The sequence below is a fragment of the Palaemon carinicauda genome, chromosome 12, assembly GCF_036898095.1.
Source record: "Palaemon carinicauda isolate YSFRI2023 chromosome 12, ASM3689809v2, whole genome shotgun sequence".
NCBI classification, from domain to species: domain Eukaryota; kingdom Metazoa; phylum Arthropoda; class Malacostraca; order Decapoda; family Palaemonidae; genus Palaemon; species Palaemon carinicauda.
In genome coordinates, this window is record NC_090736.1 from 89,597,522 (window position 1) to 89,615,343 (window position 17,822).

The window sequence follows — 17,822 nt, forward strand, 5'->3', positions numbered from 1 at the left end:
AGGAGATGGTGGGAGAGGCTGCCGGAAAACGGACGAGCTACTTTGCTGTTGCCGGAACTGAGTGGAGGTATACGGGCGGAGCTTCTTCCTACCACGGGCTTGGTAACTTGCGGGATCATATTTCCGCTTAGGAGTCAAACCCCAACGGGCTTTAAGGCTCTGATTAACTCTTGTAGCTTCTGTCAAGACTTCCTTCACAAGATCCTCAGGGAAAAGATTTGAACCCCAACAAGAGGACCGGATAAGTTTATTCGGTTCGTGCCTAATAGTCGCCTCAGCCAGGACGTGTTTGCGGCACCTACGTTTAGCAAGAGCAAAGTCATATAGGTCAAAGTACAAAGACTGCAAAGTAGCCTTATTGAGAGACTTAAAGATACTCTCAGTATCATAAGTTAAGGCTATCGACTCCGTAGAAGTGGCCAAGTTCAAGGTTCGACCAACACGTAGGCGGGAATCATACTCCTGTTTAATAAGGGATTCCGGGAGACGGGGAAGCCGTTCACTAAAAATTACTGACGCACAGTCCGCTGTCAGCTTGCCGGAAGTAAAGGTGGTATGGACATTGTCCCAACACTCATTATCTGAAGGAAGAAGGAGGGAGATCGGATCTACCTCTCGGATGGGAGGCAAGGGCTTCTCCTCCAGAGCGTATTGAAAGGCAAGCTCTGCAATCTTAGTGACGCATGGAGTCACGGTATTCTTGTCCATTAGGAACATTGTAAATGAACTCTTATGAGGCGTCAACATGGTATTGGTGCAACCTATGTCATTTAGAAACTTAGCCCAAACAGATTGGGCTTGTTCCTTTGGGAAAATGACGGTCTCTTTAGGGACCTTATCCAGCCGAACCAGAGCTTCCTCGGTAAGCCTGGCATAACCATGAAACGGAAATGCGAGACCAGGAGGAAAGAATTCAAAGTCCTCTAGTGGACGAGTACCAAGACCTTCCAACGTTAACATCCCGTCTGAGAACGGGGAATGAAGAGCCATGCGCCAAGGGTTATTCTTGGTAAACGGAGGAAGCTTAGAGGCATCCGGGATGAGAGAGCTTTGAACTTACTCCGGAGCACCTTGCTCTAATGCCCCAAGTCTCTGACCAATGTTAGAAAACATCGTGTCCATCTTGGCCTGCATTTCTGACACAATCTTAGATTGCATCTCTGACACAATGCGAAGCATGGCTGATTCGGAAAGGCCCGGGTTAGGAGCAGAAGTGGCGGGTTGTACTCCCGGGTCGTGAGACTTAGAGGAGGAGCCGGAAGCCTTAGATGATGGGTTTGCTTTCGTTTTAGAACCATGGGAAGCCTTGTGGGGCTTACGAGCATTTGGCAAAGTTCTAGATTTAGATTTATCTTTGGGGGGAACCGGGTGTGATCGGTGAGACGAATCGCGGTCCCCAGAAAAACCATGAAAAGAAGAGAGATCAGATGAAGAAGAAAGAGCGGGGCTGGGGATAGGAATCTCAGCGCCGGTAACACCTGCCTCACTTACCACCCTACCTGCATCCGGATCATCTAACAACATGGGTTCCACATCCGAGCTCAAGGAGGCAACATTGTCTTCCAGATCTCCGGGGGCATCAGACGTATCTTGATCTTGATCCTGATCGATGAATCCAGAAATAGTGGCATCAATGTCGGCAATGATGGGTGCCGCAACAGCTCTAGCCACAGCGGCTGAAGACTTAGCATTAGGATAAATCATTGCACAGTAGTCTTCAGAGAGGACGTAAGGCTGCTTTGATTTCACATTTCGGGCAAATCCCCCAACCCACACTTTCAGGGTGGCCCGAGCCGCAGTCTTCTGCTCCGGGGATGCCTGAAATAATAGTGGGAATTAAAGAAAGGAAGAGTCCAGGAGGTCCTTTAAAGACCATAGAAATCTTACTAAATAGTGTATGTATACCAAATAAAAGTAAGAATAATTAGAAAAGTCAACATAGCCAACGGGACTCACCGAATCAGATCCAAGGGTGGTAATGAGGTCAAAACAGACCATACAATTATCAGGATGCCAGACTACGATATCTTCCAGTTGTACTCCGCAGAGGGCGTGAGACCTACACACCGTATGGCCACAAGGCTGGTGAAGAACTGCCGCACAGGCCGTCGTCTGGCAATGAACCATCTGTAATAAGAATAGTATATGAGAAACTGTAATTCTCTTAAGTAGGGGCGGGTCCGGAGGACCCGGGCCTAAACATAAGTCTAACTTAAGACTAGAGCTTAACTATAATACTCTTAAGTAGGGGCGGGTCCGGAGGACCCGGGCCTAAACATAAGTCTAACTTAAGACTAGAGTATAACTATTCATTCCGGACGAGCCGGGATCATAAAGAAGGATGCAACAAAGAATTAACACACATGGTGTCTGACTTCCCGGAGCGAGGTTAAGCCCCGGACCGGGATATATAAAATTACATCCATAAACTAATACATATAGGAACTCCGGGGTAGTGATCTGTCATATATAATCATAGTAAATGTTATAAAATAAGGGGGGCGGAACCGTAGATAAGAACCACCAACAGAACCCGGAGGTTTTCGTATAACATAAATAAAAGTGTGATAGGTGAACATTTATAAAATAGGGTGCACCGGGATTCCTACTCTGTTGACCGGTGGCCAACCAGTCTAGACAGAGACAAAACCACCGGGACACCCGGAGAAAGGACATAGTCCATAAACACTGAACTACCCCCTCTGTAGGAAGGGAAGGCAACGGTCCCCTAGGGGAGGGGGGAGAGAAGCCTAGCCACCAACCTAGCGAGAGGGGGAGCTTGGGGGAGGATCACGTGACACGGAGCAGCAGGGCTACCAACTGACGATCCCCAAACACTACCAAAACAGATCATACGGAGTAATAAGCACAAATATTCATTATAAAAGTAATAGCGTTGAAAAATATATAAATATACACCTAAAAAATTAGGGCAAGGCATGCGAAATAATGAATAAATCCCGAAGGACAACAACCTGATGGCCGAAGGCCGGCAAGCCACCTACGATACGTAATCTGATATCGGCCCTAAATATGAGCCACAAGGGCTCTAAACGCTAAATAATGAATATCCACTATAAAACATATAAAAATTAAACTAATAATAAAAATAATACACTTAATAACACCGCGAGTGAAACTAAAAGCTCTCGAAACAGGAGTACCAACCGTAAGCGGAATCGAGCAAGACCGAGATGATCGAAGAGAATAAACTCTTATAACTTAAATATTAAACGATCTAAATTGCTCAAAACACAGCAAAACATAGCTTGGTACTTAACTTAGACGGTGTCTCCTGGGAAACCGATGTAGAAGCCATAATCACAAGGAAAATAAGGCAAAAACACGAGAGCACAAACTAGCGGGTTACCACACAGGCGTGCTAAAAAGGAGTTGGGTTCTGAGCGGATGCAGAGTTGGTGGTGCCGAGTGAGGTTGAACGGCTCTCCTCTATTGGGGGTCTTTGTCGTGGATGAATCTAAATGGTGCGGGACCTCTGGATTATACGCCCAATTCCATACCGACACCAATAGGTGAGCGAGCTAGTCAACCTAGCACTCCTTTACATTTTTTCTCTGGTATATTTAGCAGTAAATTACCTAAGAATAAGTGCTAATAGGAGCTTATTCACTGGCCGGCACAGGTTCAAGCCCAGAAAAGACGCAGTTACACTCTTTTTATTTATTTATTTAGGCTAAGTAAATGGGATAACAAGTGTAAAGAACATAAAGGAGAATTATACATTCAACATCTACAGTCAAAGTTTTTCTACCTGAAAGGGAAGAAATTAATTAATGCCACTCATAAAATACAAGTGTCATTTGTATAATTCTGCACCTGAAAATTTGAACAGTCCTAGTGTCACCAGGGTGACACTCACATAAAAGGGTATTGCACTAGAAGGTGTCAACACCTTTTCACCCTAATTGATAGTCCCAATCAATTCACTGTTCATCGCAGCACTAGACGACAGGTTTTACTACACTACCTGCCGCCACCATATAACGTTTAAGTTTGTGCACTTGCTTCGCATGATGTTTGTAAAACACTCTGGATGACTTCCATCCAGTGTATGAGCTAAGACGCTCAAAGTCCATATACTGAAAAAAATTCAGTGAGGAAGCAATTTTTCTTGAATCATGACCTGCGGGTGTACTGTCAGGATCTGCTCTGCGAATGAAGTAGGTGAGCTTCGCCCTCAGTTGCTTTAGGGATAAGTTTGATCCTGAGGTTTCTCCTTTGAAGAGCTGTCCTCCCCTGAAGTCTGAAGTTCTTCGAAGATAGACCTTTAGACATTCTACTGGACATAGAGAGACATCTCTTTCAGAGGGCAGATTCTCCAGGGACCCTATCGCTTGGTGGGTAGCTCGTTCTTGGCGAGAAAGGTAGGATCAGTAAAGAGATTCAGTTCTCCCACTTCTGTGAATTGAATATGGCCCTCGTCCTCGTTAAGCTCTTGACCTTCGACCATGGCTTGAGAAGTGATCATAGTAAGGTCGGTATCGGTCTTTTTAGATCTCTTTGAGCGTTTGATGCGTATCTTCTCCAGACTCCTGATGCATCTTTCAGCTGTGCTCTCAGCACTGGATCTGTTACTGCTGCAAACTGGAGAGAGTCCAGTACTCTTTCCTGTTGGCGTCTTAAGATCCTGTCGGATTGCAGTAGTCTCTTGACAGACCCCAAAATCTCTCTCCTCCTCCTGGGAGGAATGGAGAGGCGGTGTGACTTCAAGTTCCAATGGATTCCCAGCCATTGGAACTCTTGAGCTGGAGAGAGTCGAGACTTCTTGAAGTTGATCTTGAATCCCAGATGTTCCAGGAACTGGATCACTTTCTTGGATGCTTGCAGACAAGCCATCCTGAATGCTGCCCACACCAGCCAGTCGTCCAGGTACGCTGCTACCTGAACACCTTCTAGGCGTAGATATTGAACTACTGTGTCTGAAAGTTTCGTGAGGATCCTTGGGGCTATGTTTAGTTCGAAGGGCATGGCTCTGAAGACATATCTTTTTTTCTGTAACTTGAATCCTAGGTAGGAGGAGAGGGGACGGCTGACTGGGAGGTGCCAGTAAGCATCTGCCAGGTCTATTGAGATTGTGTACGCCCCTTTGGGTAACAGGGTCCTTATGTGTTGAAGGGTTAACATCCGAACTTGCTGTTCTCGATGAACTTGCTGAGTGGCGACAAGTCCAGAATGACTCTGAGTTTGTCTGAGTCCTTCTTGGGAAAACAAAACACCCTTCCCTGGAATTTGATGGACTTTGCTTTCCTTATAACCTTTTTACTCAAGAGTTCTAAGGTATATTCTTCCAATAAGGGGTGGAGTGTTGGAACTGATGGTGGAGACTTGTTCCATCTCCATCCTAGTCCATTCTTGATTAGGCTGTGGGCCCAAGGATCGAAGGTTCAAGGATCCTGAAAGTGTTGGAGCCTCCATCTCACTGCTTAGGTTGTCCAGAGGGTTTGCCACCCTGACCGCGTCCTCCCCTTCCTCGGGAGGGATGTCTTGAGGAGCCCCGTCAGGAGCCTCTTCCTTTCAGACGAAAGGTAGTGGTTTGCCTCTCAAACCCTGGGTTGAACGCTAGTGACTGGGCAACCAGCTGTTGAGGTACCACTTGGAATGCGGTTTGTGGTTGAGCAACAATTTGGGGCACTGTGGTCATGGTGACTGTAGGATGTTGCTGGGCAGGCCGAGATGGTAGTCTTGGCTTCTTCGACTTCCGTTGAGGTTGGGGACCCACATACAGGAAGACTTCTTCTTTGAAGAGATGCCCCACTTCTGGAGAAGGTTCCTATTCTCCGTAGCGGCTTTCTCGACTACCTCTTTGACCGCTTCACTTGGGAAGAGGTCTTTACCCCAGATGCTGGAAGAAATCAGCTTCCTGGGTTCGTGTTTTACTGATGCCGCAGCAAACACAAATTCTCTACAGGCTCTCCTAGCCTTCATGAAGCCGTACAGGTCCTTAACTAAGGTGACCATATGCATTTTAGCCAGGACCGTGAGCATGTCTGGGGTGCTTTTGTGGCCTGCACACATCTCGATGCAGTTCTGTAGGGATAGGGAGGCAGCAAGCCTCTCCTTTGTCTCTTGCTCCCTACGCAAGAGAAAGTCTGACAGCTTAGGGAGATTCTCGCTGAACGGCCGTCCCGTGATATCTGCATCCAGCTTCCCTAATGAGAAGGTTAGGTGGACTTCCTTCCATTCCTTCTCGTCCATGGGCAGGGCTAACGACAGAGGTCTACACTCCTCTAGTGCAGGGCATGGTTTGCCTGCCTCCACTGCCTTGGCAACAGCCTGAAATGCCTTGGACGTAAAGGGGAGGGCTCTTGAAGCAGAAGCAAGAAAAGTAGGATGTTTCTTGCTCAATGCGGACACTTTTGAGTTAATACAACCCGTCTTTTTCAGGCTGCTCGACAAGAGAGCCTGTGCCTTATCATGGTCGAAAACCATGACCTCCTTCGGTTCCGTCTCCTCCTTTGATGCTGGCTCATGCTTCAGTCGAATAAAGCAGTCAAGGTAAACATTGAAGCTCGGCCAGAACTGGATATCGTCTAGGGGGATGACTCCCATCTTCTCTGAGATGTAGAGTTTGCCGTTGGTAATCGGCAAATACTCCGCTTCCCTCCAGGGATTAGTCTCGGAGCAGGATGGCAGGTCTTGAACTCTGGGTCGCTTGAATGACCCTCTGGAGGTGGTGATCCGTGCTTCACGGAGCTCTTTTTCGAGCTTCGCTTCCTCTGCTTTGCCTTGTTTGCGAATATTCTCCATGAGTGTAGTGATAGCCAAAACTGCTTGGCTCATGGCATCCAATAGAGGGTTAGGAGCTGAAAACGTAGATGGTGTCAGCTCTAGTGCCGGCACGGGTGGAAGGGACTCCCCAACTTCCGAAAACTCGACCTCTTCTTCTCCTTCAGGAGGTAGAGTAGACTCCTCCTCGGGATCATCGCTAAGGAGATCCTTCTCACTGTCCATAGACACTTCGGACATCCTTTCCTCCTGGTGGATGTCCATTTCATGCATTGCCTCACTGACGTCCACCTCAATTGCAATCTGGACGCAGGGAGGTCCAGGTCGTGTTTGGAGCACAAAAGCTTCACTACCGGCCTTAGGGAACAGCAAGCTACGCATCCTGTCGTTGGGCAGGTACGGTCCCAGAGAAGTCTTTTGGAACCCTCGTACCCACTTGCGCAGCTTTTCTCGTGCTGCATCCATCAACTTTGTTGACTTGGGGTCGTTGAAGCCTTCGACCACCATGGCCGAGCAGACGTTGCAATTCTGGGGGTCCCAGTACCGCAAGGTGTCAGTGATAATGACGCAGGCGGCATGAGTCCAGCACATAGTGTGACCACAAAAGTTCCTACTCTTGTGGTTTCAGTAGATCACCTCGCACTTCATTTTGAGCTCCTCCTGTAAATAAAGGAAATATAAATGAGTATGCGGTTGTTTATCACACTTGATAAACAGCTGCCCGTTGAAATACTACCACCAGAGATTTATGGGATCCTTTGACTGGCCAGACAGTACTAAATTGGATCCTTCTCTCTGGTTACGGTTCTTTCTCTTTGCCTACACATACGTCTAATAGTCTGGCCTATTCTTTACAGATTCTCCTCTGTCCTCATACACCTGACAACACTGAGATTACTAAACAGTTCTTCTTCGCTCAAGGGGTTAACTACTGCACTGTATTTGTTCAATGGCTACTTTTCTCTTGGTAAGGGTAGAAGAGACTCTTTAGCTATGGTAAGCAGCTCTTCTAGGAGAAGGACACTCCAAAATCAAACCATTGTTCTCTAGTCTTGGGTAGTGCCATAGCCTCTGTACCATGGTCTTCCACTGTCTTGGGTTAGAGCTCTCTTGCTTGAGGGTACACTCAGGCACTCAATTCTATCTGATTTCTCTTCTTTTTGTTTTGTTAAAGTTTTTATAGTTTATATAGGAAATATTTATTTTAATGTTCTTAAAATAGTTTATTTTCCATTGTTTCCTTTCCTTACTGAGCTATTTTCCCTGTTGGGGCCCCTGGGCTTATAGCATTCTGCTTTTCCAACTAGGGTTGTAGCCTAGCAAGTAAAAATAATAATAATAATAATAATAATAATAATAATAATAATGATAATAATAATATATGGTAACTTAACCATTATAGCATAGGATAGCAAGCTAGAAACGAAATAAGAAAGACACATACCTGTGTCTCCCATCCAGCTAATTGCTGTGACCTCCCCCAATATTAATGTAAGGATTTCCTTATTAAGGGAAACTCAACAGAGAAGGGTTCTAACCTCTAGGGACAGAATTAGTGTATACTAACACTAGTCCTCCCATAAAAGGTATTAATATTGTGGGGTAAGTTATAAACTGCTGACTTTATCAGTGTATTGAAGGAATACTTCACTTCAATATAAAATTGGTCTCAACAATAGACTGTGAAAGGACACACAGGGTATGTTGGAAGTATAAACTACTATATAATATATACTATAGTTTTCTGTCTGCAGTATATCTAGGTTTTAGGTAAATTTCTCGAATGCAATTTCTCGAAAGTCAAATTCTCGAACCCAATTGCTCGAAAAATAATTTCTCGAACTATCATTTTCTCGAATCCCATATTTCTCGAAAAATGATATCTATTTTGTCGAGAAAATTGATGGGAAAAATATTCATGAAATTAAAGGAAAAATATATCCCTTTGGGTTGACCAACACTAAGGTTAAAAATTTATTGTAAACGAAGGAATGAAAAAAATACAAAGGTTATAATTTTATTGTATGTTGCAATCAAAATAGGTAAGAATAGTTAAAAAAATAAAGATTAAAATTTAATCAATCAAAATGAAATGTTGTATGCTACACTTCGTATATATTCTTCTACAGGCCTCTCTTCGTCATAATTCATTACAATAGTTTGCAACCTTTTTGCACAGTCACGATACTTCTTTTTGCTTACAGGGATACCAACACCTCCCAAATATTGTTCAATTCGTAACTCCTGTAGACTTTGTTCTCGTTGTAATCCTTGTATAAATTTCCAGATGGATGGATGACAAGCACTTAATTGCTGTTCGAAGCCGTAATGCCAGCCTTCGACCGCATTGTTTGTCTTGGGCATTTCTTCCATAGCATAATCAAAACAGTTCCATAATTCATGTTTAAAGAAAGGAGCACGTCTACGGTTATTTCTATGCGGCCGCCCGATCCATGTATCTTCAAAAGAGTCAACCACACTTTGAAGTTCAGCGGGGAAAACTTCATTTTCAATTAAATATTCAAATGTTTCTTCGACCTTGAACACTGGTACAAACGCTAACGCAGATAACAGGCGAATCTGAATAGCAAATTCAGCATCGGTGTCGTACCGTACTTTGAAGCCATTTTCTTGAATTTTTCGATAAATAGATTTACAAAAATGAAAAAAGCAGCCACGGCATTTTGTCCTTGGAAATTCATGCTCTATAGCTCTAATCATGGCCAATTCAAAGTCAATCATTATTGTGGCTGGCTCAAATGTTGGGATTTTTTCTTTTACAATCTGCAGGAATCTTTTGTAGGTCTCTTGAGTTTTGTTCGGTAATAGTGCATAAACGAGGGGTATGATACTTCCTGAATGCACACCATGTATTGTATACAACTGAAAAAAAATTGAAGGTACCGTCTTAAAAGTACCATCAGCGAACCAGTTCTCTGAACGTGCTAGTAAATCGAGGTTTCTCTGTGTTGAAAAAATCAATATACGATCATTTGTGGGACCCGAGTCATACATAAGAAACAGTTCTCCTTTGTGAGTTTTGGTAAAATCTTCCGGGATGATAAGATCTTCTTGGCAATCGGGCAAAGCAGGGACATAATTTTTCTTAGCTCGTATATTTCGTATATTCCTCTTAATATTTGATATTGATGGCAGTTTCAGCGCAACAGCCCCACTTACCCCCATTGAAGCACAAGACACTATATAATGGGGTGTATCCCTACTATTCAATGCATCCTCTCTCACTTTTTCTTGGACTCTGGCAGCTTCGACTTTAGCACCGTCTCCTGCATGATTATGGTCACCACTCTCTTTTTCTATATTATCATCGATAGTGATAGCACGAGCAGAACATTTAAATTTCTTGCACATTTCACATTTCCAATAAATTTTGTTATTTACTCCTTTGTCCTTGATATATAAATATCCATTTAAACACAATTTCTTCCTTCCTTTTTCACTCTCGACATACGTTACTTCCATCTTGATGGGCTTAGACTACTGGAAAAAATATTATAGGAAAAATTAAATTCAGAATTTTGTAAACAGAAGTGTTTTTAAATGAGAAGCGTTTAGAATGCTAATGGCCTCTTTATAAATTGGTCTTTGGCGCTTATGGAATACTTTCGATTGTTTTCGAGAAATTTACTTGTTTGTTTTCGAGTAATTGACATTCGAGAAAATGATAGTTCGAGAATTTTTTTTTCGGTCAATTGAATTTGAGAAATTTACCTTCGTGCAATTGGTTTCGAGAAATTTGCCCGATACCGTATATCTATAGTGCAAATATACTGTTTACTGTATAATCATATACTGTAGTTCAGCCGGCGTGTTGCCGGCTAGGCTAGCGCCTAACGGCACCGGTCTAGCCGGCAGGAGTACTTGGCGGCACTAGCCGAAAGATAGAGAGAAAGCATGGAGTGAAGGGCTGCCTTATTAATATAGCTTTGTACAATAAATAAGGGTGTAGGTATATTAATCCTACTGCCTTCTTCCAGAATGAGGGTTCAAATGGAAGGGGAGAATGAATCATTCAAGCTTCCACCCAGCCACAAGATCTGATGTCGGTTGCTGCTGGTTTCAGGGATGTGGATGGCAGACCAAGGGAGGACTGAAGAACACTCAAAGGCAAAAGGGGTCTGCCACCGGCAGCCGTCATAGCCGGCAAAACCTTTCCCGGAGCCTTGCGTCCGTAGGGGAAAGTCGGATCAACTATCAAGCCACCTATGTAGGAGCCCGGCCGGCGCTACGATCTACCCGGCAAGCGGGGAGAGTGTAGGACGACGGCCACAGATATGCGATGGCTAGGCTATCGTATCCCTAAAGGACAGAAAGGGGCAGGGAAAGGGTCTTGTATGGTGTGTTAGGAGAAGGCGGCAGGGTTGCCGCCATTTGCAAACAAGGGTGAAAATCTGTTTCACTATTGGCGCCATCCTAGGCAGCAGAAGAATATCTATTTTTCAGCCTAGGGTCTGCCGAAACAAGACTTGTCTTCTAGACCGCACAGGAGAAGGTGGCAGCATTATACTACCAATTCAGGTGTGGTCTAGGGAAGCTAAGCCTCCTATGCCGGCAACTGTAAGCCGGCAGGGGAGTGACTACTCACCCGGCAGCTAAGTCATCGGCATAAAGACAGAATACTCTGAGTTACTGTCGGAAACCCAACCCGGGATACTTACCGGCAAGGGTGGGAGACAGGAAACACTAGTCTAGTCAAGCCGGAGTGTAATACTCTATGGCAAGACCAAGATATTGTTGTCGCTTATGGTGGCACTCAAGAGGAAAGGAGGGATTACCCTTAAATCTCTGCAGGAGACAAGTATAGAGTTATATAATTAATTCTAGGAAATAATCTATCTCTTGTTGAATTGATAAAACGATACACTAGGGTAAACGGGGATAATGTATGAAAGTATACTAAAGTGCATAGGCTAGGTAGCCTAGCGCGGGGCGAGATCTCGGCTACCTTAATCGCCGAGACTCTAGCGTATACGATCGACACATGTAGGAAAAGGAAATTTGTATGCATAATCATATCTTCACTAGTATAATTTTGCCTAAATAGCTATAATTCATTAAAGCTAATTACTGGGAATAAAAGATGCATGACGAACGACAGTGCCCAACATGGAGCCTCCGGAGACCGGCCATGATCCATAAAACACATTAAATTATCCTAATTTCACTGTGAAGCAGGAGCTAAAATATTATACACTGTAAAGATTAAATACTCAACTTTCCAGAAGCAGAAGATGCTGGAGAATGCATGAAAAATCCTCTCAAGAAACGATCTAGAACGCTAGATAAACAGGGAAAACCACCATGCGAAACCGCTACCAAAAAGGGAATGAGCACCATCTTGGAGCCCTGTAATAGTAGGGGAGGAAGGGTAACCTTGATAACGGCTCCCCTTCAGTTTTGCCACTCTTCCCCCTCAAAGCAAAAACACTATTCGGGGTGAAGATTGCCATGTGTCGTATCAAGATATACGTCCCCTGATATTATGCGATATCCTTAAGAGAAATTTTAAGCATACTCGGTCGGCCCAGGAGTTAGAATTCTGGAGACCTATGGTCAATTCTCTGGGAGTATCACTGTAGCCAAATATCCCTTAGAAAGCTGCCTTAAGGAACCTTCCAGCAGGACGACATGGCTTGAGCCCAAAAAGGATATCGTATAATATCAGGGGACGTATTCTAGATACGACACATCGCAATCTTCACCCCGAATAGATTTAACGCTTCGATGTAAGGGAGAAGAGTAGCAAAAAGGAAGGGGTGCCGTTCTAGGTACCGGGTGGATCTCCTTCCCTACTACTACCGCGACGCCATTCCTTTTCTTGTAGCCTGCTAAGAGTGTTGTGCTCTCCCTTAGACTAGTGTTTTTTCAAGTTTTGGACCCTATTTTTCATCATGCAATCTCCAGCATCCTCATCATCTGGAAAGATGAGTATTAATTCATTCCTGGGTGTAATTTTGGTCTCCCTTTTCACAGATAAATTCAATAATTTAAGTGTGTTTGTGTGAGCATTGCCGAGACCGGAGGCAGCCATTTTATGACTGCTATCACCCGTTACATTCTTGCATATTACTTAGATAGTAGGGCAACACTTCCCGGTTTTAAACTATGATATTAGCTAGTTAGGCAAGATATATAAGACGTGATATTGCATACATGATATTTATTCTTTTTCTATTATGTAACTTTACTTAACGTATTCGTGCTGGAACCCCGGTGGTACCGATCACCTTTGCTGGGGCTCCTACCGGAGCAAGGTTATTCTTGCTCACATATGCATTAGTAAAGTAATTCCCCCTGTTTAACCTCTCCTTATCGTTTCTTCTCAATTCCGATGAGATGTTATATTCTCTTGAATCTATGGATAAGTTACGATAGTTATTCTCTCTCTGATAGAAGAGTATAAACCCTTCTTCCCTCCGAGTGACGCCGCCAGCATAGGCAACAGTCATTGTCTCACTTCATCACTGTTGATTAGAACAATGTTCTTCCTGCCTCCAGGTTTGAATCAGATAGTGACATAATCAAGGTACCCTTGTCTTGCCGGCGACAGCGTCATCAGCACAGGAAGCCATGCTTCCCAGCTCATTGTTGTGAGGAGGACGACATAACCTGCCGCCACCTCTTATAACAATGAACTGTAAGCCTCAACCCCTCCCCCTCTGTTCTTTCGTGATGGCGTGTCGTCACAGGACTCTTTCACCAGTATTCTGACAATCACCCCGGCTTGCTAGGACGATTGCATTACCGGCAAGTGTTCTACCGGCGGCAGTTAGATCCTTCGTCTCATTACCACCTTCCCCTGACTTCCCTTCCTTGATAGGAAGTTGATAAGAATGGGGGAGGACTGAGACGTCTTCTGACGCCTGCCGGCAGGAAACCTAACATACTTTGGAAAGTCCTCAGCTCTCTCTTGAGTTGCCATCCGCATTCCTAGCTACCGACTTTATTGCCGGTGACAGATTAGTTTGTAGATAGGTGGAAGACAGAATCTGATAGATTCTTTCCCTTTCCATTGGAACTTTCATTCTGGTAAGGAGACCGTAGGTGGACTTATAGTCAATATTTCTGCGAGTGGTATTACAAGAGAATTACCATCAGGTATCACGGCGTTCTAACCCCCGGAACGACTATCCTAAGATATTGTGTATAATCACAGACGTATCCGTAGATAACCATAGATATCTGCACCCCTAATAGACTTCACCCAGTCTAAGAAACTAGGGGAAGGGATAAGTGAGGAGCCCTTACATATCAAAACCCCTAAAACTTCTAATTCATTTACTATGCTTACTGAATGTGTCCTAATGTTACTACAAATGTCATATCTCAAGGTGAGCAAAACCTTCAATTACCTAAACAGCTTCCATTTCCAAGCAAGAACAATCACAAATGAATTACTGTCTTTCTTGACTTCTCTTCTCATTTGATTTAATCTTTTTTTGACTTTCCTTCCAATTTGAATTCCTCTTTTTCTTGGTTCCATTCTAATTTGAATTCCTGTTTTTCTTGACTTCTCTTCTCTTCTGAGTTCCTTTTTCTCGACTTTTCTTCTGTGTGTTGTAGAATGTAGTTTAGCTTTGGTTACTGTGCCAGTAAACCATGAACAGGGAAAAATACTCAAAGTAAAGAAAATGAAAAATTAATTGGACACTAGTATAAATTTGAAAAATTAAAAATATGAAGAAAATTTAAGATTAGATCTAACAGTCGGGATAGCAGTTCAATGTTACGTCCAAACATGTTGGGACCATAGACAAAATTGGCAGTTCTGTGATAGGAGGGTGGGTGGGCTTCACCATCTTACCTCCTGTCATTACCAACTAGAGCACCTTAATGATTTAATGGCCGTTCCAGCACCACTGAAGGCATACCCTATTTCGAAGAACAAAAGGCTTGTATATGCATAAGAACAAATGGTAGAATTTTCTCCTTATTGTGATGGTACATGCTTCAAGTTCATGTTACTTTATCTTAGCAAAATTACCAAGTTATCTTTCTCTAGATTTCAAAATTCATCTTGTTATCACTTAGCACTATTGTAAAAAGAAATTGGTTAAAAGTGAAGTCTGCGATTATCTATGAATGTAATCAGTTAGAATTTGTATAAAACTTGTGAATATTGACAGATGTAAAATATAAAAGTTGCAAGAAATTTTGAGACCTACAAATTGACAATACTGTACACAAAGGCTGAAACCTAGACTTTACAATACCGTACACACATACAACTTTACCACAAGGAAGGATATTCTTCAGACAAACATTTTCAAGTGAGATATTATAAAGAAAACAATGGTTTCTTGTGAACTGCAGTTCTTTACTGATTGGCCCAAGTGATCTAAGTTTTCCAACAGTTGACTCGACTGCAACAACAATTCCTCTACGAAGTATTGGTTGTGGCTGTAAAAGTATGGAAATATACAATAAGAAAATCATAAAACGAAATCTTTGACAAAGATCAACATGAATGAAATATATAAGCAGTAATGTGCAAAAAGTCTTTCAATTCCATATTTCGAACATTTCTCTGGATTTTTTACCTAACACTGAGAAAAAGCAATTATGTATACTGATAGGGAGCTTAACATAAAATTTCCAAACTTATTCTAGTAACACATACAAGCATATACTATACTGTACAGTACAGTTACACATCTCCAGCTTCTCAATCACTTCCTCTTTTTTCCTCTTATTTGATTTAGATAGAGCATAGCAACTCATACAGGCATTCCATTTGGGTTTTTAGCTTTTTTCATACTAGACTCAATGCTCAACACTGTCAGCTATTAACTTCATTTGAAATTCTTCCAACATAACCCACAAATGCATTCATCTGGTTTAAAAGTTTAAAGATCACCCATGAGTGGTAGAGGAAGGGGACAGGAAAATGTCCTAAAGACTGACTATGGTATATATACCGGTCAAGGAGGAGCATGGCCAGAAATTTGGTTTTGCTCACCCCATAGTGCACCAAAGATTTGACTTCATTTTCTGTTAGGGGGGTGTCTGAGGAATATTTTCAGCCTGGATGTACAGTGAAATTGTGGTATCAATTTTTTTTTACAGACCGATTTGTATAACTTACATAGCTCTAAGCTGAAAATCATGACAACATTGACACTTTCACATTAACCTACTATCACTTACTTGGTGAGATTCAAGTGTATTGAAGCAATCTTCTCCTCCCATACACAAGCAAGCCTCAGTGCATGGCATCTTATGTACTAAATACTGACAAAGATGTCTTTTGCACTGAGATTTCTGTCATTTCCATACAACTAAATCAAAGAAACCTTTTAGAGCTGGCTCCCTTGTCATCAGTACAGGTTGAAGTTTCTAAAGTTTTGAAATCCACCCAGAAACAATGGGTGATGGTAACATTTGGAGTAGCTGAAGTGATCTTGTCCATACAAGTACTTGGTAATTGGCCCTCTGGATATGAAGCAGTAGTCTGACAGTTGTTGGTGGCAGATTCTCATTTTGTTTGTTCTGACAAAATGACCAATGTCAAATATCATTAGCAGTTACACCTACTTGTGGGTTAGTTGTATATGAAGAGCAAATGAATTTTTTACAGGGTTGAATTACTAGCTCACGAAGGATTCTCACAAATGCTAAGGAAAGACAACCCTTGCTGAAAATTAGAGTTTTTTATCAGTAAGTCAAGTGCTCTTTTTTGCCCAAACCAAATAATGTGCTTTTACTATCACAACCAGTCAGTGCGGGAAAACCAAGAAGGGCATTGCATAAGTCAATACCAATGTTTTCAGCAATCTCATTGATAGAAATAAAACAATGCACGTTTTCATCTCAGTTTCAAACCATAATTTTCTTCATCCAATCCCATTACAAAAGTAGGTACACAGAATAAGGACATATGTGTCAGGTGACTGAACTATAATTTGATTGTAACAGGTAGTAGCATGTTTTGCATGTAAAATAAGTCTGGTACACTATAAGCTTCTTCATGATCTGCTTCAAGTTCAGGCAGTTTCTATATATCTATTTGTAATCCTCACAGCTTTTGTTCCTATGTCAAAACCTCCTGCAAGATCAGTTGATGGCCAGGTTTTATGCATTTAGCTAACTCACACCATTGTTTACAGAGGAATGTTGTCAAATTTGCCTTGTTCCTAGGATTTGATATGTATTTGCTACATAGCTTTGGAAGGGGAGTTTGGCAGCCTTGAATTATATGCTTAGGTGACAAAGCTGGATTTCTTTGCAGCCGTTCACCTTCTTTGATGGACTCTTCTCTATCAAATCTGTCAAAGACAGCATCTACATGAATACATCCATTATGCCCAAGTTGAGCAGTTATCACTTCAAAGACTCTGTCTGATAATTGACCAAATGTGTTCAATTTCTTATCACCAGATTTCATTTTCTGAATAACAGACATTGCATCTATGAGAAATGCAGTTTTTCCCTTCTGTATAGGCCAGTGTTGAGCTTGCATGACTCTTCTTTTCTAGCTCAGCCATAAGGGCACTCTTTACACCTTTTCCTAGAGTTCCATCTACATGAACCAATGCAAAAGGCACAGCTGTAAGTTCATATGAGAGCATGTGTTTCAAATTAATTTTTCAAGTGCTTGCAATGACAAGAAGACGACCAAAAAGTTCTCTGTCTGCTTTTAATGTTATTGACTTGCCAGCAACTTTCATTTTGAAAGATAACTTTGCAAATATTCCTATTTCTAATTGATTCAGTGGAGACCATAAACTCTTGTCATTTCTATTCAATCTTTCTTTAACAAAAGAAGAAAGCTGTTTCATTCCCAAGTCTTTGGCTGATACCAGTCATTCCTCCATATCCTGAAGCATTATTAGACCAGAAGCAATGTTTGTTAGGGGTTGACTTTTACTCTCATGCTCACTGCTTAGCTAAAAATAAGGCAGCATCCAAGCTGTGGCTGATAGATGTGCTTCCCAATTGCCTTGTCCCTCAGCATGAATAAAATTATGCAATATCTGATTCATATCAAGATATATTGTCCAAAATGCAAATAGCTTTGATTTCCGTGCTCCATGATTTCGGAGTCTTTCTAGAAG

The 17,822-nt window shown here is 42.5% G+C and overlaps 2 protein-coding genes across 2 annotated transcripts in view; both read right to left on the minus strand.

Annotated features, from left to right (window-relative positions):
* Positions 1-804: 804 nt before the first annotated feature.
* Positions 805-2,976, minus strand: LOC137650596 (uncharacterized). The gene is made up of 2 exons (XM_068383801.1): positions 1,957-2,976; positions 805-1,818 (listed from the first exon to the last, which is right to left on the minus strand). Exons 1-2 carry the CDS (start codon positions 2,125-2,127, stop codon positions 1,057-1,059), a joined length of 933 nt encoding a protein of 310 aa, XP_068239902.1. The 5' UTR covers positions 2,128-2,976; the 3' UTR covers positions 805-1,056.
* A 10,094-nt stretch (positions 2,977-13,070) lies between these two features.
* The window catches only part of LOC137651265 (uncharacterized), a 275,061-nt gene continuing 270,309 nt past the window's right edge, over positions 13,071-17,822 (minus strand). Inside the window, exon 3 of the mRNA XM_068384521.1 lies at positions 13,071-15,168. Within this exon, the coding sequence (XP_068240622.1) occupies positions 14,857-15,168 (312 nt within the window). The 3' untranslated portion in view covers positions 13,071-14,856. The remainder of the gene's footprint in view (positions 15,169-17,822) is intronic.

Bases quoted from the DNA above. Each gene is read 5' to 3' on its own strand.
- LOC137650596 (XM_068383801.1), bottom strand. From the start codon at position 2,127: ATGGTTCATTGCCAGACGACGGCCTGTGCGGCAGTTCTTCACCAGCCT. The intron at 1,819-1,956 runs GTGAGTCCCGTT...CTATTATTTCAG, and splicing joins CCACCCTTGGATCTGATTCG to GCATCCCCGGAGCAGAAGAC.